We start from the raw sequence: 26,366 nt of genomic DNA, 5'->3' as shown, positions 1-26,366 counted from the left end.
CTTCTTTTCCCTGTGACTCCCACCAAAATAGAAGGCAAAAGTTGAGAGTAGAAACAATATCAGGACTTTGCGAGAGGCTTATCTTGGAAACTTCTGGAGTCATGCAAACATTTTAAAAGTGAAAACCTTTGCTTCCTGACCTTTGCTGCTGATACCAGAGGCAAATCTCTGACATGTAGACCCAGTGGCATAAATAGGTTTGAATTACACATAGTAATATGTGAAGAACAGGGAACTGTGAAAAGTCAAAGGTTTATTTATTTGTTTGTAAAAATCTGTAATCACACATTCAAATCCAAGATAGACTAGAAAAAGACTTAAGATGCATAGGTTTTGCTTCTATGAATTTTCTGATTTATCTCAATATGTGATGAATTTAGCCATCACTACCACACCCAAGTAACATGCTAAACTATTTGTTTAGTCTATTTCTTATTTCCAGTGCTTCCAGAGTCAAGGTAGTTAAGTAAGAAAGAGTAGAATTCAATGGAAGAGGGTTTTTTTTCCTTCTTCTTCCAGTTTTCACTTAAAAGTGTTACAGGGCTTCATAGTCTAGAGATTGAAATGTTGTTAACACACATGGCTCATATCACTCAAATGCTTTAGTTCAATAAATAGGCTGCTGTGCTCTCCAAGTCCTTGCATGTCAGTGTGGTTTTCTTTGGGTGCAGTAGGTTATGGTAATCCACTTGTATCTTGTGTATCAAGAGTATCAGGACCTTAGACCCTCTGAAATCACTGGGCTGGGTTAGGGAGTAGCACCATTCATTAGCTGGTATAAATTTGCAGAGCTTCAGAATTTCTGTGTCTATTTCCCTGTACCCAAGTTTTGACCCACAATGATGTGCTCTATTTGGAACAAATTTGTTTTTGTTTTTCTAGCTACTATTCCCATTAAAATTACAAACCTGACACTGTTTATTAAATTACCCAGACAATTCAAGCACTTTGAGAATCGAGCAGTGATGCTGGAGGAGGAAGAGTCTTCTTCAAAATTCATGTTCAACTTTAGAACTGATGTCTCTGTTCATGGCTGTTTCACAGCAGTAAAAAATTTGTTCAGACAAGGAATAGTGGATTTTTTTAAGGCATTCCTCTTTCATATAATGAAAACTAGCACTCCTTTTCACATTTTGTAGAAAACAAGGTAGTCTCATAAATTGTACTTGATAAATGCTATATTTATTTATTTTCCTAGTATTGTCTGCCTCTTCCATTTCAAATCCTTAAAAAAACCCCACCCCAATCATAAAAACCATGGGCTATTCACAACTACACATTGCTCACACATTACCTTATGTGCTGGCTAGTTCTGTTGTTGCCATAGGCTTTATGTTTGGAAAGGCTTCACACAAAGAAATTTGGATTAATTCAACAGAAAAACAAACATTTTAAATTAGGAGTAAGAGGAAATTTAATTAAGTTTTCTATATAGGAAAAAAAAAAAAACCTTATATATTTCAAAACAACAAAGGTCCCACTTTGGAGGTTGAAGGCAAGTACCCTTCTCAGACATAAATATTCAAACTTCCAAAGCATGTTTTAATCAAAGGCATAGAAAACAAACAAAATGTACTAAATTGCAGTTCTCCCAAACCATGATAGGGATTTTCCTATGCCTTGATAGTGTCCTGTTGAGTAATGTTAGACAATTCTTCACCTTTCTGTGTTTATTTTGTGCATCTGTAGGAGTGAAATAGCAGTCCTTTCAGGAAATGTATTAAAAATCAGGAAGTTAAAGATCATTATTTATAAATAGTACCATAACATCATGATTAGAAATAGTTGCCTTGGTCCTTTTCCTTGCTTGTATATTGATTTCAAGCAATCTGGTCAGAGAGCCCTGTGTGGAAGCCAGGAAAGCTGAATCAACCCTGGACCCAGTGGCTGAGGGACTCCCTCTGTGAGAACACTTAGCCACAGGAAAGGCATGTGGTCCCCCATTTAATTTTCAAGTCCTGCAAAAGTGATTGGGATTTTTGTCATCATAACGTAGCTAAAAGAAAGACTGTGGCACTCTAGAGACTGTTTTAAACCCCTTTCAAATTTTGTCCCTACCTTTTAGGTTTCCTACAGGTATTTGCATCTCAATTTGAAAGGAATGTTTTCCCCCTTGTAGAATCTTACATCTCACTCCTTTTAGTTTCTTTATTAAAAATACAGTTTCAAGCTTTCAATATCAGACCGTGACAAAGTGATTTTATAGCCCGTACTGAAAGTGACTAAACTTGACAACAATTGTATTTTATGACAACTATTGCTTTCATGTCCACAGCCTACTTCCCCATCATCAGCTGTGATTTTTTTTCTCCCCTTTTTTTCTCCCCTCCTCCCCCCGTGACTTTTTTTCAAATGTGAGCAATTCTGTATCTCTGCGCTGACTGAAAACAAATCCTTTTACCAGGAGTGCATTTTAATAGGCAGCATGCTTCACTTAAGTCACCAGAACCTAAACTGTATAATATTCAATTTTTTACCAACCCAGGACCAAAGCTTTTTCTTGAGAGCGTTGTTCGTAAGAGTAGTGGAAGAATTAGTATTACAGAACTAAACCAGATTAGGAGGGAATGTGAATTAGATTTGGTAACAGATGGTGCCGTGGAAATTAAAGGTGCTTTGCGAATGGAAGCGACAGCAGCTTGCCTCTTTTCCTCTCCTGTCTCTCTCTTTCATGTGCTTGATAGACGGGTATAAATCACAACAATCCCGTCTTGACAGCCAATTTCAAGAATTTGATCTGGTTAAAGACATAGCTTTCCTGCTCCCCTCACTGAAACTGGCTGCTATTTTATTTTTATACAGCACCTTGTCATATTTAGGAAAGTGGAATCACCTGCATCTCTTTAATGAAATTTTCTTTAATTACAGTTTTAGCTCTTTAGTGTTAATTACTTTTCCATTCAGTCTGAATTCTCAGGCTGTCTCATAGGTATGTATTTCTTCCCCCACCCCACCTCCTTGTACTATTCACGCATATGCTTTCATTTTTCTAAAGATGCTTTTCGTTATTGGAAGTTGTTGTCAGATCCATTATAATTAGATCCTAATTATCAAAATCATCATTATTGTGTAGGAAGAGGAAGCCTAGTAAACAGCTGTTAAAGTTATAGGATCTTGTCTGACAGAGCAGAAACCTTTCAGGATATATGTGAATAATAAACAAGCAAAGAGAAAGCCCCACTGAAAACTCTGGGAAGCATGTAAAGATCTGGAGAGCAAACCCTCTCCTTGGAAGGAAAATGTGCCCTGGTTAGCTCTCCCTATCTATTCCTCAGAGTCTAATCCCATATTTTTTCAGAAAAGATCTGAATACAATTACCCTGTTTCAGTTTGCTTATGTAAATATTAATCTTTGCTCCTCTCTTTCAGGTTCCAGATATAAAAATCACTTTCTTGATGTGTGTCAGGATTGACTCATGGTTGCCTTAATACAATTACTTTTTTGTGTATAAAGCAGCAAGTGTTATTGAAGGCACTGTTGTGATGCATGGGGATGTGGAGACGCTTCTGCCAGAAACTAGAAGTCCTCAGAGCGAAAGAGAAAAATAATGGACTGTATCTAAAAGAAAAAAATAAAAATGAAACCCTCTCAAACTAGGAGATCTGTAGAGCTGGCAACTAACAGTTGGTAGAAATAAAGCTTCCTACTGGCAGTCAAATCAAATGTAGTAACAACTCAACGACTCCCTGCTGCTTGCTGACAGCATGGTGTAACACACTGGGACAAACATTCACTTAAACACTGATTGCAGGAAAACGTCATTTCCCCACTCCCCAAGTAGCTTTTTTGGTTGCATGTGCCAGTGCATGTGTATGTGTAGGGGGTATTTAAATCCAGTGGCATGTGTCTGGGAGGCCAGCACACACTAGGAGCCAGCTGAGTGAGGGGGTGGGAGAAGGATCACTTGCTTTATAAGTTTTAGTCTGAGTCTTTTAAGACGCTCAGTCTCTGATACTATTTCTGGTGTGTTCTCCCTAATCGGTTCTCCAATTTAACAGAGCCTGGCGTGCAAATTATAATTCTCCTGCTATAAATCTGCAGAAAATTGGTGAGGGAGCTGGGTGGAGAGACAGGTACATGGTGTGCACACACCTACACTCTACCTTTCAGCCATGGAACAAAACTACTTCCAGAAATTGTGAAAAATTTCATGATGCAAACTTTGACTCTCTCTTGAGACTGAAGGCATTTTTTGTCTTCTTTTTTCCTTTTGGAAAGTGATGAATGACAGCTATGTCTCTGATCTGTAGTACTGGCTTTCTGACTGGTGCAAGTAACTGCTTTTGATGCTGTAATCATTTCAGAATAATCCCTCTTTAGAAAGCCTGTTATGTTCTTGAATGAGTCTTTACTTACTTTGGTAGTTTTTTATTTTTATCTCTTGAAGTAGCTGAATGTAGCATTTCATTTTCTTTTGCTCTTTCAGCTGATTTCCCTTAATAAAAAGAATCCTCACAATTAATAGCTGACTTCTTCACACTTTACCATGTCCTCTGGGGGCTGGAGACATCAGGTGGATTCCACCTGATACCACTGAAATATAACCACAAGTAGAATGATGCTCCATAGCAGAAAAACGCTACTTAACCAGAGTTGTTGCTGTCCTACAGCATGTGACATGAATTGTTAGTCTGCATTTGGACTAATACAATCTTACTCCTCCTGATCACTTTACTGATTTACATATGATGAGGCTGGACCATCATTCTAATTGTCACATGACAGCCTTTTTGATTGGAACTTTTTGGGCATGGGAATTCTCCTGGTGTGAGTTGGTGCAGCAACTTCTCAACTCTTCTCTTGCTGCAGAACTGGCTCTTTTCAGGGATATTAAGTACTGTAACAAAAAAAAAAAAACAAAAAAAAACCAAAAAAAAACCCCAAAACCCAGACAAAACATATATATATATATACATATATATAAAGCATTAGGTTGAAAGTCAGTAAATGTGAGAAGGTGAGTCTAACATATTACACTGGTAAGATTGTAGTGTCAAACAACAGCCATGTTCTAGCTGTGAAAATGTTAAAGACACAGGAGAAAAATATTAGAGACACACTAAAAACTGAGTAGGTATATGAAGTATTCCCCAAGGTTCATGTTGTATCAGGACCAAAATATATACACAAACCCCAAAAAGTTTCTTCTGTGTTTAACTTGGAGGCATTGTAGAATTATTTGATTTTGAAATGCCATCTCCCTGTGTTGCTTTCTCTTCAATATTTGCCTCAATTTGTTTTAAAGTATTAGAGAACTACATCATCGGGGTATACTGAAAAAGGTGTCTTTTCCTACTTAAAGTCATGAGATCCATATATGTTGGCAAGTTCTGCGGGAAGCTTCTTTTGGTGATGACCTGCCTAGTAGTAGTGCATAACAGCTAATAGGATTTTTTCTGCATAAAACACGTGCAAAAATTAAGGTTGCTGGTGCAATTTTTTAGATATGCTTTTATTTTTTGCCTTTCAGTTAGATGTTATATTTGTTTGCTTGTGTCAGTGTGTTGCAGTGACATGTCTTGGGTACAATGGACAACTGTGCCACTGAGGCCTGGCAGCTTTTCAGATGTCTGGTGTTTTGGCTCAAAGGTGTGAGGTCTTTGAGTATTTTATTCGTCATTTTTGTTCCTAAAAGAGTACCTGATGCAAAGAATAATAATTTTTCAGTTTGAAAATATTTAAATTATGTTGCCTCTAAGTGCTTCAGCTTTTAAATTCAGAAGAGCTATGTTATGGTCTATCAAACCATAGGATCTGTATGCAGAGCCTGTGCATGTCTAAGGATACATTTAATTAAACCGGCATTAGTGCATCTATACAGACTTATTAAAACACTTAGTTTGTCTCAATAATATTGATTAAATAGCAGTAGTTTGTTTAATCTAAGTGTATTTTTGCTATTACTGCATTACTTTCAAGTAATCAGGGTAATAGTCATCATCAGTGAAATATCACGTTAGTTATGAAGTAATGCCATAAGAATTGATTTAGACTTGGCAGGCAAGGAAGGCTTTCTGTCATAGAGTGCCAAAGCCTGATTTGGACTATTAGAATGAGAGTTTTACACATAATTTCTGTTCATAAATACAGGGTGTGTTTTATAGGCTTATAGGTTATTCCATACCTTGAGTATCCATTATATCAAAGAACACCTCAGACAGTTAATTATGCAAAACATCATGTAAGTAATTACACACTATTATTATGCATTTAACAGTTTTATTGATTTGCCAGTTGCTCACTTACAGTATTTAGAGCTATAAACAAGAGATGCTCACCCTCAGTTGAAACAGATCCAAGGAAATGAGCTAAAGATAAATGACACTAGTATGCATTGTTGCATCAGATGTAATCCTTAAAAGTAGGAGCTGTCAACAGTGATAATTTGCAACACATTGGAGTATCTCAGGATCATTTCCTTCTTGTTAACAAAGTTTATCAACCAGGAAGCATGGGGAATCAACTTAAAATAGAACAGGAAGCAATAATGAGTATTTATGTATGGTGGGTGAGGAGGTTTAAATAATTCCCCTTCGTTTTGGAGGGTCTGCAGAAGTTGCAAGTCAGCCACTTGAAAATTTTGCTTTTTTTTTAAAAGCAACACAGAAAAGAAAGTGCAGCCTCTCAGATGAGGTGCATAGCTGAAAGATAATGGTTTGTTTGGCTTGTTTTGTTGAGCTAAAAAAGAGCACACAGTAGTGCAGTTTTCCACTGCCTGGTGTGCAGGAAGTGCTTTAACAGAACTTGGGTGGATTGCACATGGAGCAATAGCAACTGTTTGGGAAACTGGATCCTCTGTCAGCAGTCATCAGCTAACTCAGGCCACTGCTGGTAACAACATGATGGCTTCAAGCGTTGCTCCTTCTCTTCCGGCTGCTGCTGGCTTTGGCAGCTGCTCTGAAAGGAGTCACTGGCTTGCTTTGCTTCTCCTTAACAAGGTGAAGTGGGGAAGTTTCAAGAAAACATAAAAGAAAGAAGAAATTGCAAAAAACAATGAAACATTCAGCATTTCTTAACAACCCCCCACCCCCTCAAAAATACCCCCACCAAACCATCACAGCTGTTCTGTTTTGTATATGGTACTCCTTAGTACATGGTTATACTTGTGTATTGATTATTAAAGACTTGGGCCTAATAACAGTTTTATTTGTGCATCCATAGGAAAATATTAGCAATACTTTGCAATTAATGATCTCACCCACTAGGTTAACCAAGCAGGCATTACCGTATTTCTTATTAAAAGAAGAAATCCTTTCTTTTCCTTCCTCCAACTAAGCCAGTGCACCTTAATGCAATGATGATATGTTAGACCCAGCAGTTGTCAAAGCAAAGTATTACTGTGATGCCATAATGACACCCTGTCTCTGTAAAGTAGTCATGTTTTCTCAAATCACACGTTGCACCGTTGATTTCTGACATGACACTTCATTCAGTCACTTTCCTTTTCTTCGGCATCTCCATTCTCTGACAATAGCAGCTGGTGCCCATTTTCCTACTAAGTGATTCACATCTTACCACTTTAGTAGAGTGCAATTAGCTGAAGCAGAAAAAAATGCTCAGTGTAAAGCAGCTCGTCTGAAATTGTTACTCAGCTCTTTAACAGGACCTGGTGAATGTCTTGAGGTGTTGTCCTGGGCACTGGTGCGAGAAGCAACATTTTGATTTCTTTGCACACAATTTTTTTTTTTTTCCTCTCTTACAGTCAGGGAAACGGAGTATGGGAATTCACTGGAACGCAGTGCCTCTTTTTTTGTCTACTAATTTTAGCATAAACCTGCAAAATTATACTGAAAATAAGCATGGTATTTAGAAGGAAATGTGGTAATTATTCTCATAAGTGGGGATCTGGCTTCCATTCCTGACTGCTGCAGACTTACTGTGTCACTTCGACGAAGAGATTCTTTAATGCATTGGCTTTAACCGTTCAAGTCTGAGGATAGCAAGACCTTTTTGGTAGACATCCATGTGAGAGGAAGGCACTGGAAGAAAATCAGATGGGTGGTACTGTTAGGTGTGCCTAATAACACCTACCTTGGTGGCACTCCCACGTAGTAGCTGTCATTACAAATGTCAACTGCTAACAACCTATTCTGATATAGAAAAAGGGCAATTCTGTCCTCAAGAAAAAAAATACTTGATGTGCAGGTAAAAGTGGACTTCAGTGTTGGTCTGCAGTAAAAGCGGTCATTTTAATTATTGTAGCTAATTATTATTGCTGCTGATACCAGCAGCGCGGCTCTGAAATAGCAAATGATGCTGTAAGCAGAGCTTTTCCTTCTTGGAAAACAAACGTGAAACATATTCACAGATTATGAAGTATTGGCATGTTGTTTTAACCTCCTTTGGGTATTGGTAATAAGGAGATGAGGGAAAAGGAACTTTGTGAACCAGCTATATATATATATATATATATATATATGTATATATATATATATATATATATGGAATATAAAGAGCTCCCAGTAGCTGGAATGAGACTTTCTTTCTTAAGGCTATATACTGTAATCAGATGGAGTTAATTTTTGCATTCCACTTGTATATTGATACTGATTTAGCCAGTGTCAGCACTGTCAATATCATTAGTAACGTGGCAGGTAGATGGAAATACGGATGTGATTGCATTAATAAATTCTTAATATATTCAGCATTTCATAAGCACATAGCATTACAATTTATTCGCTATTGTTTAAGACCATTTTAAAGAAGTTGCCTATTGCAGTGCTCTGTTATTGTATCTTTGTGCCAGCAGATCCTGGCTTCAGGTCTTTCTTAAATGAGGTTTTGAAGTAAATTTAGTGTAGACATGAAGAATTAATGTTGTATATTTCATATTAGCCATGGCTTGAAGCACCCTATGTATTTTCTCTTGTGTATGCCCATGAAAATGCTCCTAGAGCATGTTGTTGCTTTTCCTGAAGCTGCTGAAAGGAAAGTTTACCTGAGATTTCCCAGCTGTTAGAAAACTTGATTCAGAACAGCCTACCACAAATGGAGCTGCCATTTATTTGACTTAAAATCTAGTAAAGAAGAAAAACAACCCCACCAAGGCTTTAAAATAAATACTGTACATTTTTATATGACACATGTTATTTCTATTCATAAACCTTAACTAAATTTAGATTTTTATTAATCCAATGTGACCTAAAAATTTTGCATTAACAGCACAATGTGGAATTGGGCTTATTCTCTTTGAATGCAGATAAAGCCATCATCTTGAAAATAGCTCTTTCTGACAAAAAGGTGTTCTTTTGAAATAAAGTCTTATTCGCTACATTCCTCTTAGAGTTAATGTGAATTTTAGTGCCTCTAATTTTAGATTGAAGTGAGGTCTAGAATAAAACCCACTGGCTGACAATTGAATTTATAGATAGTTGTGAATATTTCAGGCTTGAATAATAGAGCTGTAGAATTTCAGACACAGAGAGGAAGAGAGAATTAAACTCCAACTGTAGTTTTACACTATAATGCAATGGTGTCTAGGAATTCTTCAGTGTAACGAGCTAAGTAGTAATTAGCAGGGAACTGAGGGAGGGATTTTACAGAGATCTAGCTTAGGCATTATTCCAAATGTTCAGCATGATAATTTGATGGTGGTCACACCTGCCATCCGTTTTAGATGGCTCTTGAATTACTTTTGTTCAGAAGTGGTGCAGTAAGGAAGGAGTGAAAGCTGTAGGTGTCTCTTGCCCACCCACGGCCACTACCCAGCCTTGTCTCTGTTTCACCTTCTGAGGATTGAGAAAGTTTTTGTTCTCAGAGTTAGGTGCTGTTGTTTTTGCTTTTCTCTGGAATAGTTAACGTTTTAACCGAGTTACACTTTACCAGCGTGCACCAATCTGGTCTGTACTGTGGAAGCTGGAGCCAAGAGCAGCTCTGTCATGGTTAGTACCAGAACCTGCTCTTTCAGAGGCATCAGCAGACTGGCTTTAGCATAGGCAATGCTGTGATCAGATTTTAATGCTTGTTAGAACTGACATGGTATTTTGGTTCTGACTGCTTGGAGTGGGAGACAACCACTTCTGTACTGGCCAAAACAACATGCAGTTGACCAGCTAATTAATTGCAAATTTTTTTTTTTTTTTTTTTTTTTTTTTTTTTTTTTTTTTTTTTCCAGGAACAGGAAGGGTGACATTCAGGCTTGTTATTGCACAAATTAGATTTAAAAAATCAGCAATGGAAGTTTCATACAAGAATGTGCCATCAAGCTGGTTATGACAGACTGTAGGCAGTGACTCCTAGTGCTGTGCTTTGCAACTTTGTGTGGAGTCTTGGCAGAAGGGAGGTGAAAAAAGAACCAAGTACCTGTTTAGTCAATAAAAGGATCTTAGTGTGTAGGAAAATAATATTAAAAAATTACCTGGTAAAATGTGAAAGTTAATTGATAATCGTAATCGTAGCTGTATAAAATTCAGTGTCAGTGCAAGAGGCGAGAGAGACGGAGAGACACCATGTTTTAGTACCCTAATAACTTCTAACTCCAGTCTAAGATCGTAATGTATGTGAGAGCGGTCCAGTAATTATAAGGTAATAAGTGGAGTGGTGGTGTAAGTGCTCTAAATTAAAAGGAATTCACAGAGCTGCTGTAAGTCAGTGCCGACTCGCTTTCTTTCAAACGTTGACTTGCAAAAAGTGCTTAGCCCAGAGTGCAAGTAGAAAGACAAGAGAGAGCTATCTATTAATTACAGCACTCATTAACAGTGACGGCTACAAGGCAGCAGATGCAGAAGAAAAGGCACATGCTACTGCAGGCTGGCAAGGGGATTTCCCCCCCTCCAGTTCTTGAGGAAAGGACAACACAAGCAGGTGGTCCACTGTAATAAGATATTTTCATGGGTTTAACCTTCCCATTTCCTTGGTTTATTTGCTGACACCAGATAGCTTGCTCTTTCCTCCTCCCTGAATAAGCCCTGATTTTAAGTTTAGAAAGTAACATTTCTGTACATCAATCCGGCTGTTTTCAAATTATACACGTTGGTTGTTTTCAACAGAATTTTACAGTAAAAATCACAACAATTGAGAAGTCTAATTTTAGAAGTCTAAAATCCATGGGCACTGATTTTAGGGTGAATCTCATGTTAAACACTTATCTTTAATGAAGGGTCAGGCTTTGATCTCCATTACCCCATTAGAAAGGAACCCAACTGTTTTGATTTATGTCTTTTTTCCATTGGTGAATTTGATTCCAGATATAAAAGTAGAAATTGATGATAATTTTTTATGCTTAAATAAAAAGAAGTGGAAAAATGAAGACAAGATCTCAAAAATTATTTCAGAAAATTACGTCAGTCAGATTGTCTGGATTTACATATTTGCTTTGAAAACACAAATCAATAGCTCCAGGTGATCTTAGGGGATAGTTGCATTTCTGTAGTTAATGTTTCTAAAGAAATGTTCATCACTATCATCTGAACTTTGGCAGCTTTTGAGAGTACAGTCAGGAAAATGCTGGGTTGGCCATTTGCTGCTGTGATCTCATAATCACAGCTGGTGAAAACGAAGATAATGTCTGAATCAGAGCTTTCTAATTATTATTTTTGTCCTTTGTTCACCTCAAAATATGTTAATAGTAAAAAACTATTCTTCCCCAGTCCTCCCTGTAGAAAGCACAATTTTTTTGGATCAGATGTTGTATGGTTTTATCTCACATGCTTAATTCTGAAACTGTGAGAACTGAGAAAATCTCACTTCTTGAAAAAAAATACTTTTATGTAAAATTTTCTCTAATACATTTTTTTACTCCAAGAATGGAACACGTAAAATGTCAGATCCTATAGAGCTGTAGATATATGGGATAGTAGTGTAGTTATTACTGGTTAGTCTGAGGATAATGGATAGAAAGTAATTGCAGCCACAGCTGATGAATCATTTCACTTTTTGTGGAAATGGAGTTCAGCTGTAATTATTTGTTAGAGTACCCTGTTGATGTGCTGCTTCATTACTAAATAGCTGTATCTATAGTAAAGCAATAATAATGAAGGGGAAAAAAAAAGATTGCAAGGGACTTGCTCTTCAGCTCTTGGATCAGATCAATAGATGAGGGAAACGTGTCTTAGTTAAGTGTCTTAAAAATATTAATTACAGAACAGAACATTTATGTGATCATACTTGTTTTTGATAATGATGGAATTTGCAGAGAGAAAGTGTAGATGAAAAAATGAAGACATTTAATAGCCAAGCCATCTAATAGGAATGCTAAAATTTTTTGACTTGCTTTGATGACAGGCTCAGAATTTAGAGTTGATGTGAAGTTGACATGTAGCCTAGAGGGCAGGTGGAGGGGACAATAAAAGGATTTGGTCTCTTTAAAGTTTTTGTTTACTGCTTGTCTGGAGCTTTGACAAAGCTCTGTCATGCCCTTATGCTGATTACCTTCATGTAGAACAAGAAGTATTGACTAATGAATGAATGATGTGAAGTCCCTAACCCTTCCAGAGCAGCCTTAAAGAGCACTGTCTTTAATACGCACGTTCTTCTTTCTCTTTCTCCCCACTGCAGGCTTCTCTGCAGAATGTCAAGCAAAGATCGACACATTGATTCCAGCTGTTCGTCGTACATCAAGACGGAACCGTCGAGCCCCGCCTCTCTGACGGACAGCATCAACCACCACAGCCCCGGTGGCTCCTCCGACGCCAGCGGGAGCTACAGTTCCACCATGAATGGACATCAGAACGGGCTGGACTCGCCTCCCCTCTACCCCTCGGCTACGGGGCTCGGAGGCAACGGGCCGGTCAGGAAACGGTATGATGACTGCTCCAGTACCATTGCTGAAGACTCACAGACCAAGTGTGAATACATGCTGAACTCGATGCCCAAAAGACTGTGTTTGGTGTGCGGTGACATTGCATCAGGGTACCACTATGGAGTGGCCTCCTGCGAGGCCTGCAAGGCTTTCTTCAAGAGGACAATTCAAGGTTGGTTATTTGCTCAGCTTCCTTTCTTTTGCTCAGAATGAAAATGTATAGTCTTTGGCTGAATGCTGTTAGGACTTCAGACTGTGCTCTTTCATTCTTTGTGCTGCTTGGTCCTACAGATGTTGCTCATGAAGAAGCCCCTTTGGTCTTCTTTCGGAGTTCTGTCTGTCATGTTTAGTCCAATGCTGTGTTTATGTTGATTCCAAAAAAATAGAAAAATGCTGGAGCTAAGCAGTGGATATTCAGATTTGTTTTCTCGGTGAGTTTGTCTGGATTGCCATGAATGATTGTTGTGAAGAAAGTTTCTGAAGGTTGGCTGTCACGGACACCTCTTGAGCACACCTTGTGGCTGGCACACAGGATCGTGCTTGTGTGTTGCTCCTAGATACATCACTGCTGTACTCAAATTGTTACAGAAATCCAGTTTATGTTTGTTAAAGAACTGGGGTATGTAAAATTAGAATGAAAACACAGTGCTGTAGTGCTTTGTGCATACAGTGTGCTGATAACTGGTCTTTCATCCACTATATACAGTGTTCTTAAATTGTCAAATAACTGTAAGATCACGTTCTAAGGAGAGTAAGTTGGCAGCTATTGGTCTCTGCTCAGTATTTTTTACTAATCTGCTCTTGATATCTATTACAAATATGCCACATATTTTGGCATAAATTAGTACAAATGGGAAAATTTGCATGGCTGCTTCTTCTAGCTTCCAAACCTATGGAGACAAAATAACCTTCTACTTTGATTTAGATATCATCCTTTCAAGTAAAATTGAAGGTGCTTTATTTAAAGAACATGAGGCCAAGCTTGGCCTGTGCAGGAATATAGTGTCACATTAAATTAAACTCAGACTTCAGAGACTGAAATTAGGTTGCTAAGTCCAAATTTAAGCTCCTCAATAAAACCTGCTAGATTTTCATACATGTTGAGCACCTGAAATTCTCAGGAAAGGCAATGCAATCTGGTGATACACTTTTCTTTATATGAATGAATATAAAGCAAGCTTCAGTTTGCAATTTCACATAACCCCAAATTCAAAACACTTGGTCAAAAATTTTAAAGTATCTTGCTTCCATATTTAATGGAAAATTAATAAGGAAAAATAATGGTTGTTAATTAGATTTATCTATTGCTGAGGTAGTGGCCATTTTATTCTCACTTCCATTTTGCTGCTGGGGAGATTTGGGTCTTTTACCAGCATGAAGTACCCATTTGATGGGGGCCATACAGCCACTGAAAAGAAACATTAGACTTCTGTTGTTCTCAGGGAGCTGAATGTTACACTGCTGGCAGCCAGTAAAGAAAGATTCGTAGTGGTGGCCTGGGTTTATATGTAAAATGAGCACATGTACAGAAACAGTATGCTCATTTCAAGTTTTCAAGTCTCTGTTTTGGAAAAAGTAAAAAAAAAAAATTAAAAAAAGGAGAGTAGATGATTTCAGTTGACCTTCAAGAACATTTTCAGAAAAGCTCAAAAATATGTTTCTGCTGAAGCAATTTGTATTTTGTGGTTGCTAAACTTCAAGCACCAATTTCAACTAGCAACTCTGTTTTCATAAATGGTATTTAATTGCTGTGTAATAGCTGTCCTACAGGACTGAATTGATGCACGATTATTTTAGTTGCATTTTGAGCACCAAAAAAAAAATGCTATAGAAACAAAAACTGATTGAAGTGTTGACTTCTGGCAGTAATAGGTAACCTGCAATTTTACACCACACCACAGACAGCAAGTTTCTGAGCATGGGAGCACAAGGCAGAGACGTCATTCTCCAGATTAGCAACCTGGACTTGGCCATGCAGCTCAAGTTAGAGCTGGCAGCTGTGCAAAAAGTCTCAGTGCGGTTAGAGCACAAGCTGCATCAGCAGGTGACAGTGCTGTGAAGACAAAAAAAAATGCAGTAGGGCAAAACCAAGCATTGAAAAGAAAAACCATAATGAAGAAACTAAGAATAGGAAGTATGTTGCCCATCATAATGTCATGGCAGCATCTTCAGCAATGGTCCTGACTAAACTGGCAAAAATGCTGAGAGTTTTCAGGTACCATCCAAAATAACAGGAGCTACTAGAGTGAATCAGACCATGGGTTGTGGTAGGTGACAAAAAGCATATAAGAAAAAGGTGTTTCCTCATGATTTGAATGGGAAAATAGTGCCTTTAGGCTTGCATGAAGAATAATTCCCCTGAGGTTTTTTGTTCTAATTGATAGAATTTAGTTTCAGTGCTCTGGAGGTCATTCTTCCCTGCACCATTTCACTTCCTTGTTCATATTGTGTTTCTTCTCTCTCTCTGCTTGTTTTTAAAATTAGTTTGCTGCTGCATAACTGCAAATAAGAAAAAAGAAATAAACTCAGCAGACTTTGAAATATAGAATGGAAAACCAGGCTGCCTGAAGAGTAAAATATGTAGGGATAACATGTCTTAGCTCAAAGAATTGCTTATTTTAAATGCCAGTAACTTAATTGTGATGGGTACATTATTATAGATTCAATGAAAAAGAGCATACAACTTCCCAAACCTTTGTTGATCGTTCATCAGTTTACTGAATTAGCTCAGACTTGTAGATCCTTTGTGCTATTCCTGTTGAAATTATGGGCACAACTTCCCTGACTTCAGGGAGAGGAAGGCTGAGCAGATAAGTCAGATTATGAAGCACATCCTGTGTTCGTGTAAGGCCCGATGTCCTTTCCACCGAGTCAGTGGGAGTCTTTCCATTCCAGAGGAGTCTCTTGAGGTCTCAGTAGGTGGAGGCCACAGGCAGCTGCTCAAACAGCCAGCACAGTTATTTGTGCACCACCAGCATCTCACAAGACAGAAGGATCACAGTGCACCTAGTAGCTCCTAGACAAGGTAAATATCACTCTAATGTAAAGTAGACACCTGTTTTTAAGGGTAATGGAGATTATCATTCCCTTTCAGAATTAGCAATTTAGTCTAAAAAACATCAATTCCTGCCTCCTGGAATCAATTCCTGCTCATTTTCTTAAACATTAAGAAATTAAATGAACCCTCTTTTGACATATAAGAAGGAGTAATTTTGCCTTTTTAGAATATGTATTTTTGTCATAGCCCAAAAATACACTTGCAGTTTTGGTAAAGTGTGCATAATTATGATAAAAATCAATAATATTAGAAAAAAAATAGAAAAAGCAATTTCCTGGCTAAAAAAAAGAACGAGAACAAACCCACCAAAAAAAGAGCTCAATATATAAAATTGATGCCTTCTTAGGTCATAGTAGAATGCAGTGATGTTCTGCCCCTTTTGTGAGATGTAAGGTACGGAAGAACTGGATGTTCTCTCTGCTCAGCCTAGTACTCACTCAGCTGCAGCTCTCAGTTTGCTTCTGGGATAATTTACATGGTGGCTGATTGCAAGTGTCTCACAGAAATACACACACAGCCAAATCTTCCCAAAATTGGCTTAACATCAGGGATAGTAGAAAATAGCAACATCTAAAAATAGTTACAGGTCCATTGATTTTTTAGGGTCTCTTCACAGTTTTTGCTGTGCACTGTATTATCTTGAAAACTCCGAGCTTTCTTTAAAAGAAGGAGAGGGGGGAAAAAAAGAAATTTCAGTTGTCAGCTGGGTGCAAAGTCTTGTGTTTGACACAGAGGTCTTGTACTTGCTAGATATTTTGTAGTGAATATTTAGTGCAAATATATTTCTCATAATTTTTATTTGGTTAGTTATCATAAAGACTAGTAAGTACACATTTTCATTAATAATATGTAATTACTTAGTGCTCATAACTTAAACATTTCAGCATGTGGATTGAACTGGTATTCTCATTTTCAGGAGAAGGCTGAGATGATAGGACTTACAGGTTCAAAGGTAGTTTATTATTCTGTTTTATGTTAGCATTTATCTATCTAAAATAATGGCCAGCATTTAGAAAACTTTCATGCTCCCTCCTTCCAAATTGTCCAGATTGTTGTCTTTGGACTCTTTATACTAGCCTGAAAAGACAGTGTGCACATTCCTTGTAAGGTTTCTTGCAAAAGTCTCAGACCTTACTTTAAATTTCCTTGGACACTGTTCGAATTTTTCCCACAAAAGATAAATATTTTGCATTTAATAGTCTTTGTTCTTGATTTTTTTTGGGTGGGGTTGTTTATATGTTTATTTTTTGAGGAAAAGCTGTTGGATGAACAGTAGTGAGACATCAGTCTTCTGTGTATACACGGGGGGAGTAAAGCAATAGCAAGAAGCCCTGCAGTCAGACCCTCACTGTCTCATCATTTAAGAGGCTCATCCCTGAGACTTACTGTCTATCCATGTCCTCTAATACAAATAGGCAAATACTTTATCCTTGAAATGCAGTTGTTTTCTGCCATCTCATCTTATGCTGCTCAGCTAAGAGCTTTCAGCTCTACAGTTCTGCAGGGATGTTTCTATTGTCTTCAAAGCCTGCCCAAACTGCTTTGTACTTTGTTCATCTTTTTGGTTACTCAGACTCATTTTTAATCCCTCTAGTGTTCAGGTTTTTCTATCCTCTTTTTAGAGTGTTGACCCATTACTCAGCCAGTTTGATCTGTAAAAGTACAAACACTTTATGGTAAATACATTCTTATTTTTCAATCAGGAAGTTTTAACCAAGAAAGGTAGAATTTGCTATATACATTCAGATAAGGCAACATAAAGTTTGATTTGAAGTTGCACATGACTGAAGTGGCTTCCAAAGGGTGTTTTGCATTTCTGAAAGATGTTTTCTGTAATATGTTTTTGAGGAGGAAATTAAAGCAAATTCAACAAGATTTTATGCCTTTTCAGCATCTTTTCTGATAGCTAAGATTATTGTTTTATAGGATAGGGTAGAAGCTCACATCTGCACTGGCCTGTGGACTTTGGCTTTGGTGCAAAGATGGCAGCCCTCCAGTGAGCCGAACACTAAATGTCACCTGAATCCATCATTACCTGATTAAATCATTCACCTTCCTTATGTAAGTGAAAGTCTGTGCATCAGCATTTCTTTCAAAGAATATTTTAAGCAAGCAGTGATAGATATCTTCCCTTTTCCCCAATTTCTTCTGTGCCTGTGGGCCAGCCACACTAGCTAGTGAGTATTTTTAATTCTTTGCAATACAGCTTTTTGTCCTGTCATAATGTCATTGTGTAGCTATGGCAGCTAAATAAGATGAGGCAATAAAATATAAACATGCTGAAATCTGAGAACCAGAGAGAAATTTAAAAATATACAGATTGTTCTGTCTTCTTTGCTATCTCTGCTTTCCTTCCACCCTTGAAAATTGTATGAAGCAATGATGATTTAGATGATTTGGGAGTAAGAATTAGCATCCTGATTGGTGCGTGGCTATTTTGAACCCATCAGGAATGCTGCAAAAGAAGTGATTTACAAAAAGTGCTGGTACACTAGTAGGTATCAATGCTATTATAATTAGGTCTGGATCTCCTTTTGTTATAAACATATCTGAAAGCCTCTGGCCCACTTATAAAGCCCTATCTCATCCGAAACCAGAGACTTGTGAAGTCTCAGCTAGCAAGTGATTTATGTTAATGTTTGTATAACTTTTTAATAACCTTTTTTTCTGGTGTGAAAATAATTTCAGTTTTACAGACTGAGATATTCTGTGTGCCTGTAAACAAACAATGACAATTCTCCATGCTATTGTAGTAGAATGTATCAAAATTGACCTAGATAAAATACCAATAGGGACCAAATGTAGATAGTTCAATCTTTCTGACATGGACAGCTCTTAAGTGACTACCAGGTATCAGGGGATCAGTTCCCTCTGTACCTTCAAAGCATTGATTCTCTTTTAAGGTGACCTAAATGCCCTTCATTTCTCGTGAAGAAGTTGAGGTCAGGGGGATTCAAAGGTAGTTGGGCCCTTACAGATTCAACACCCCCTAATATCAACCTGATACTGAAAATTATGGTGACTTTTTATGATGCTGGGTTTCCATCTTTTTCCTGAAGTAGATGGAAAGGCTGATACAAAACTGTCATGTAGGGAGACTAACCAGCAGCATATTTACATTTTTGCTTTAAATCACCATGTTGCTTTCTAAGAATAAAAAAGCAAAAATTAAAAATTACAAGTTCTAAATATTTTTTAGTTCAGTAACACAGTACACTGATTTCTTTAAAGCAATTCAACATAGTGACCTCACTAAATATGTACTTTTAAGCTGTTCATGTTCCTCTGTCAAACACCATGTTTAACAACTAGCTGCTCTTCCTTAGTTACTTATTCTAGCAGAAAAGGCAACATAAGAAAGAGAAGAAACATAATCCTTCATACATGGTCCTGTCACCTTGAAAAGATGCTTGACATATTTGAGAACCAAATTTTGAAATGTTCTGTAACATTGTGTGTACAGTATTGTTTCTGAAGTCACCTGGGTTAAAAGTGGTGAATACAGTCAACTTTACGCTTAATCATCTCCACATGACCTGTAGCAGAATTCACAGGTCTATAATTCACAGAGATTTCTTACAGTATCCTGTGAATCTGTCTGAGGATTTGTCAGCCAAGACTGGATTCAGTTATGTTCAAATCTGACCTCATTCCAGCCCGACCCCACTTCTGAAACCTTATCCATGAGGGTACTTTTACATGTGAAAACATTTACTCAAACTTAAATTCAGCTAGGTTTTGACTGCAAAGTAGGGAGCAGAGTCTGGAGGAACCGAAACTTTAACCTGAGAGAAAATATTTTTACTTTCCTCAGGTCAGCTTTGTTATGACCTATAAACACCAAATAGATTTTTAAGTCTGGGATGTTTTCTCTGTCCTTCTTTTCAGTTAGCCTGTTACTCTTGATTTCCAAGAGCACCTCATTCTCAGTTTCTCAGGAGCTTTTCTTTTCCATTCTGGTTGGATTACGTATAAAGGTGTAACCTAACATAGTGAGATTCACTCTCTGTGTTAGCTTAGACTCTCCTGTGTCTCCCTTTCTAAGAGTTCTCTTTTATTAAATCCCAGAAGACCTATGACTACTTTCCATTTCTGGAGTTTTGATGCATAGCAGTGCACAGACAAGCAGGTGTATTCCTTTGGGTCTGTCACCCAGACAAAGAGAACATGAAGGGGTACCTGTGGTAGACCTCACTGCGGAAAGACTAAAATCCAGTTAAGCAGCAGTCTCTATGAAGATTGAGAACACTTAATTTTTGAAATACAAGCTTTTTTAAAAAAGGTATTAAGTTACAAAATGTGAAAGATAAACTTTGGGAGAAAAATGGAGCATTATTGAACTGAAATACAGCTTCATGAGCAGATTATAGCAGAAAATTGTTGCATTGAAAGGATGTTGGTTCATTTGGATTTTTTCCTTCTTATTTTCTTCTGAACCTACCTTCCCACACAATAAAAGCTTCAGTGCTGGTACCTTCAGTATTCCTCCTGCTTTTTTAAGTGACTCATGGCTATTCTTTCCAAACACATTTTCACCCTGCACTTAAGTCTTCCTCATAGCTTTAACTTGTCCAGAGATTTTCTGAGCATATTCAATAGCTTGTAGCAATCCTTCTACGTATTTGGTGTTTTAATGTCTAATACTGCAGTATGAAAAAGGAAGTAAAGCCTCTGCTAGAACTTGATGTGTACAGCTTCTGTTTTTGTCAGTACTGCTGGAAGGGAAACCCCTGTTCCAGCCTCTTTCTAGAGCCAACTTCTCACTGTTGGTATCTGGGACGTTCTGAAGTTGTGACTGTTGATGACAATAACTTCTGCCAGGGCAGGAGACCCAGTGACCTCCTCTTTGCCATGGTTCTTGCTTCTCCTGTCACCTTTAGCATCGCTGTCAATTGTGTGCAAGAAATGGCCAAAATGGTTTTGAGAATCTTGGCTAAATCCATTCAGTTACCTGACTTATAAGGCCATTGAGTAAGTCCCTGTACCACAAAAATTGTTCTTTCTTCACTCCTCATTCAAGTAACATCCAAACCTCATCTGTGAGGTAAAAAAGAAATGGTACCTTGGCCCACTTATCCTTGAGCTGTGTGTAAAGGTGTGACTGTCTGAAGTGTCTAAAATTGGAGAGCTGGGTATATGGCATTAGTTTTAGCAGCTCACCTGCTGTCTCAGGATCAAATGGCATAATATTTTCAGTGAGTCAGTTGCTCTTGATAAGCACAGCATTTTAGAAGTATTTTCTCATCTTTTGGCTGAGATAATAAAATTTAACAGATCAGTAGAAAAAGAAACTGGTTTTAAACAAACATCCTTCAGTACATGAAGAAAGAAAAGGGACTTAGGCTGGTATAAATCCCATTATATTTTTCTAGCTCAGGAAAATGTATTTGGGGAGTGAAGATTTGACATATATTTTTATTTTCAAGCGTCATACTAATTTATATTACTCAGCCCTTTAACTGCCAAACTGTAAAAGTCCATTATGCTACTGAAAGGAATATACAAATTATCCCCTGGCACTTTAGGCAGGAGTTTTACATATATGCTGTTATTCTATCAGCCAGCTAGCCGCACGATTCTATTAAGGAGTAAGTGAGAAAATTATATTGCCTGCAAACTAATTGTACAAAAGACTCTGAAATAAGTAATCAGAGCCCAGTTCTTTCTGAAAAGCAGCCAGGAGATATTATAAATCGCTCGATCGCTCTTGTCAGCCCACTTTAGAGACCCAGAGCTGCCATGTTAATTTTGTTGACTGTATAACACAACTTCCTCGCCAGCTGTTGACAGGACTGGGCAAACTCAGCTTTTACTCTTCCTAGATTCTCAGTTTCAGCCTCTAGCATCTTGAAGTAAGTAAGGAAATGGTAGAGCTTCCCTGTGGCTCTTTCTCTGAAATAAAATGGCAGATGTGAGTATCTTGACTGGAAATTCATATCTAGAAGTAAGTGAGAAATTGTGAGAGCTTTAATGACCGGGATTGTGCAGTAAATTCGGGTTTTTAACAAAAATAAATCCACTAACACTTGGAGTGCTAGGTAAAATACATTTTAGTATGATATAGATATCCACTGCATCTACATGTGAACTGGAGACAAAATGTTACGTCCATGAACTCCTACTGCAGTGTAGCCATATTCTAAAATGCTGGAACACTTTATGTGGATCTTTGTTATTTCTGTTCCTGTAACTCTGCTGAGCTCATTGGAGGAATTCTTTGCAGCATCTTCCAAGCTCATTTTCCAACACCAAAAATGAAGATTGAGCATCTGCTGTAAAATACAATTCGTTAAAGAAAAGCAGTTTAAATTGAAAGGAGATTCCTCCTGTAAGCTAAAGGACTGGAATCCAGGTGACTAGAATAATAGCTCCTTTTAGAATTCATTAGGTGTCAGTAATTTGTAGGAAAAGTAAGTTGCACTGTGCCTGCTTCAGGCCGTTGCATAGTTTGCAGAAATGTCAGGGTGTGGATTAGAAGTGTCTGCATAATGAAATGAGCAATCTCGCATTTATCTTTCTGCTTCTGTATGCTAGTTTTTGGTGTTGGCACCTGCACCTTTGTATCATTGGACAGGAGCTCTCTCTACAGTGGGAATGTTCCACCTGCCCTGGTAGAGAGCTTTGCTTCCTAAAGTTCTCTGTTATAATCTTGATCTTGTTTTTGATCAAGATTGTTTCTGACCTTGTGCAAAGGTACCTTTGATCTTTTGCAAAGCATTTTTTATTCCGTTTTTTAAAAATTAGGAATAACACATTTAATCCAATTACTATTGTAGTATAATGAAGCTCATTGGATACAACTTGTCAAAGTGTTGAAAGTCTTTCTACATAGTGGTTGTGCCTTTCTGAGAACACCTTTTTAGAGTGAGAGGATAATGTGAATCCTTTTTTTAGCTTGCCCTTGCCATTATTTTCTACCTACCCTTCCAAAAGTGTTATTTCCTAGCTTTTCTAATGTGTATTGGAAAGACATTTTGCAGGAACCGTTGTGCTGTATTCCCTACCCACCATATCCTTCAGTTTCTTAAATAGCTTTCTTCACAGTAGCTAAGAAAGGGGAAAAGGACTAAACTGCTTTGACTTTTGTCATTAGCATTCAGGCATACCAAGATCTGTTTTACTCATCAGCATTGCTAAATCACTCATCCAGCAATGTCCAGGAGGAAGAAATCCTGCAAAGGCCTGAAAAGGTTGTGCCAAATATGCTGGTTGTGTTGGCATTGTGTAGCTATTGCCATGCAGACCTCCTTTATCATAAATACTTAACCAATTTTCAATAGATGTAAGTGGTTTAAGTATTACTTCCTGTTGAATTAGCAGTTGCTGAGCATTTGAGTCTTTGTGCAATCCTGCAATCCACTAATGTGATATTTAATGAGGAGACATCAGTCTGGAGAAAGGTAGTCAATATAAATCAGTGTTTACGAAGTGTGATTAACTCTGAAATATTTCATCAATGCTGTGGTCCCAGGCAGACTCTATGCTAATTATTAGAACCTGTGCATGTTTCAGGGGACTTTGATGGACCCTGAGTGCAGCAAACATGGAGCAGCAAAATTGCGATTATGCTCGGACTGTCTCTGATGACAATTTATGCATTTGGTGTGATGACCTCTTGCTTCCCACGAGGGCAATAAGCAGAATGCATTTTCATTAAGATACTAATGCACTTAATCACAGGGGGAAAGGGTTAGAAAATAAAGAAATACCTTTAAAGCAAGATGTGACAGACTGATCGGGTAGATACTTTATTTAAAAGTCAGTTTCCCTGTGTAACTTCTGACTACTGCAAAGTCTGTCATGCTGGATGTAGTCATTGGCAATAAGATGCATGATTGGGCAGATGAATAAGCTGACCTAAGCTGTGTCATGAAAAGTGCAGTGGTACTAGGGCAAAAGAGAACAGATATTCTCCCATTTGGACTTGGATACCCAAATAAATGATTTTTAAAAAGTAAGCTACTCATGCATTGGACTCGTTCTTTTGCAAGCTTTTGTTTTCTTATTTTTGAGGACAAACAATATGTATTAAGCAGTAACAACAAAGGAAAAAAGAGACTACTTTGTCCAGGAGGGCTCACATTTAAGGATTGAGCTTGATGTAGGCCTTAAGAGGGGAATTGGGAGAAGCAGGGGCAAAGGCAAGCATCCCTTTTGGTTTTTGTTATTCTGACAGCTTGGCAGGAATGATCCTATTCCTGATGCCTCTCTGTACAAGAACTTGGTCTAAAGTATAGAGAGAAGAGGAGATGTCCTGGAGCAGAGGTCTGGCCTGGCAGCTGTAGAATGTGCTAGATGTGGTGGTAACAGTCCTGGTGAACCCTGCCTAATGCTTTGTGCTAGCTGTAGTGGAGGAAGGGTGAAACTCCATAATAACTGTTGTAGTTGATTATGCAGTAAAGCAGTTCTCGTTTTGTATTCTAGGCAATGAGAGACTAATGAAATTGGCTAAAAAGGAAAATGAAGAGCGCTCAGATAAGGAGCCTGAGCCTATGGCTTGGTACAGAAAATAAATGACAAAATGTCTTTCTTCTACCAGCAGGAATAACATTCATGAAGGATTTTACTAGGGTCCATATCTGGAGTGAGACACAGACTTTCATTAATTGTGGTGTTGTATATATTTCTTTCATATAGATGTCTAGTTTTAAAAAAAAAAAAGGAGTGAAAAACTTCATCTTTTACCTCACCTGTTTATTTTTACTTGAAAGGTGTTTCCTTTCTGTAGCACTGCTTACTCTTGATATATTCCAAAATGAAATACAGCAGCAGTTGTATGAGTACTTTTGTATATCTGTTGTGTTGGTTAGTCAGTGACTCTGAGCATCTCTTCCCCTGTCTGTTCCATCACAGGTAACATAGAGTACAGCTGCCCAGCAACGAATGAATGTGAAATCACAAAGCGCAGACGCAAGTCCTGCCAAGCCTGCCGCTTCATGAAGTGTCTAAAAGTTGGCATGCTGAAAGAAGGTAAGACTGACCACCTCAATCTATATCTCTTTGCAAACACTTGCTACAACTGTAGGGCAACCAGGAAAGAAAAGAGACTGGTGAGTGTTCTAATCAATTGTTGCAAAGGCAATTTTCATATATACTTGCTCTTTCTTGACATCTGCTTCTAAGCTGTTGAATCATGCTTTATCCACATAGAGTTCATTATTTTGTGTAGTACAGCAAAATGTACCCTGGCATTCAATCTCCTTCAGTAAGTAACTGATAGAATAACCATCAGAATGCTCAAGGATTTTTTTCCTCCATTCCACTGTTACTCTGTCCCAGTTCTGGTAGAAAACCAAAACACACACTGTGCCTTCTTTTCCCTGCTTTTATTCAGTCTTCGTTCCATCAGGACAAATGAAATTGCATAAGTATTGTGTATGTGTGTGTGTATACTGAAGTTACTGTAACTACACTGGAGCAAATTATGGCGTACAGAAGAGGAGAACCCACACCCCTCCCTTTTTTTCCCTACAAGTGTCTGAGAACCCCTGCCCCTCACTGTAAGTATCTATTGAATGTTTTAATTCATCAGTTACATTTTGAAGATATTGAATGCAAGAAAATGTGCTCAAGAAATTGTGCTGTTTTACCTGGAACCTACTTCCTCCATGTTACACAAGGAAGTGATTCCTCAAGTCTTTGTTGCCTGCTATTCACTTACATTGCTGTAATGTATATGCAAGAATACACTTCTCAGTCCATGTATTATATGCATTATTATTATTTTAGGGCACTGTCACCATCAAGAAGGATGCCATGGACTTCTGAACTAGATACACATTTGAAATAAAATCAATATAATGTTCTCTAAGTATTGTATGAAGTGGAGAGTACTTTGTGTTAAGCAACCACTTTCAAAACAATCCTATGCAATTTTGCTTTGTTGTCAGTGCTTGAAAACTCAGCTTTAATAACTGGCTGATTTTTGCAAATGGGTTGGTGGTAATGTAAAACCTATTAAGTATGCAGCTATCAGGGTAAAAATCCAAGAAACAGCATAGACCAGTGGTGAGATGATGGGCAAATTAGGCCTATCACGCACCTACAGACATATTCTTATTGGATTATACTTACTAAGAATAAACCTTGTTCTGTGCAACTGCTTTGGCAGGTGCTATGATCCTGTGAGCCAAATCCTGCTGTCCTTAGTCTTACTTGAGCAAAACTCCTGTCAGATTCGATGGAGATTTTGCCTCAGTAAGAACGGCAGGATTTGACCCTCGCTACAGTGGTGATTGGAGAGTTCTTACATGCCAAAATCCTCATGTAACTGACCACTAGGAGCAGTTACTTGAAAGTGAAATTATGATGCTTAGATAAGCTGTAAAAAGAAAGGGATGACTGGGTATGGCACTTTTGAAATGGACTGTGCTTCTTAGCATCTTTTCTTAGTAATTTAAGACCCAGTATCACTACTAACTTAATATACAGATACATTGAGCAACTTTGAAAATTAAACAGTGCTACCAAGAGCACATGCAGGTGAATTGATTTAATCCTTTTCCTCCAAATTTTCGGGGCACTAATGTGCACCCATTAACATATGTATTTTAAAATATCTAGGCTGT

The 26,366-nt window shown here is 37.9% G+C and overlaps 1 protein-coding gene across 4 annotated transcripts in view; it reads left to right on the top strand.

Annotated features, from left to right (window-relative positions):
- Positions 1 to 26,366, top strand: part of ESRRG (estrogen related receptor gamma) — a 359,449-nt gene that overhangs the window by 227,563 nt on the left and 105,520 nt on the right. For 2 of the 4 annotated variants that reach the window (XM_062490429.1, XM_062490430.1), the window contains exons 2-3: positions 12,497 to 12,912; positions 24,652 to 24,768. In XM_062490429.1, coding sequence (XP_062346413.1) covers positions 12,497 to 12,912; positions 24,652 to 24,768 — 533 coding nt within the window. Of the gene's footprint in view, positions 1 to 12,496; positions 12,913 to 24,651; positions 24,769 to 26,366 lie in introns of those variants that run through there. The other 2 variants (XM_062490432.1, XM_062490431.1) reach the window with 2 other exon arrangements.

Source organism: Cinclus cinclus, chromosome 3 (assembly GCF_963662255.1).
Source record: "Cinclus cinclus chromosome 3, bCinCin1.1, whole genome shotgun sequence".
NCBI classification, from domain to species: Eukaryota; Metazoa; Chordata; class Aves; order Passeriformes; family Cinclidae; genus Cinclus; species Cinclus cinclus.
The sequence above is the reverse complement of the archived record's forward strand: the minus strand, read 5'-3'. Positions and strand labels throughout refer to the sequence as shown.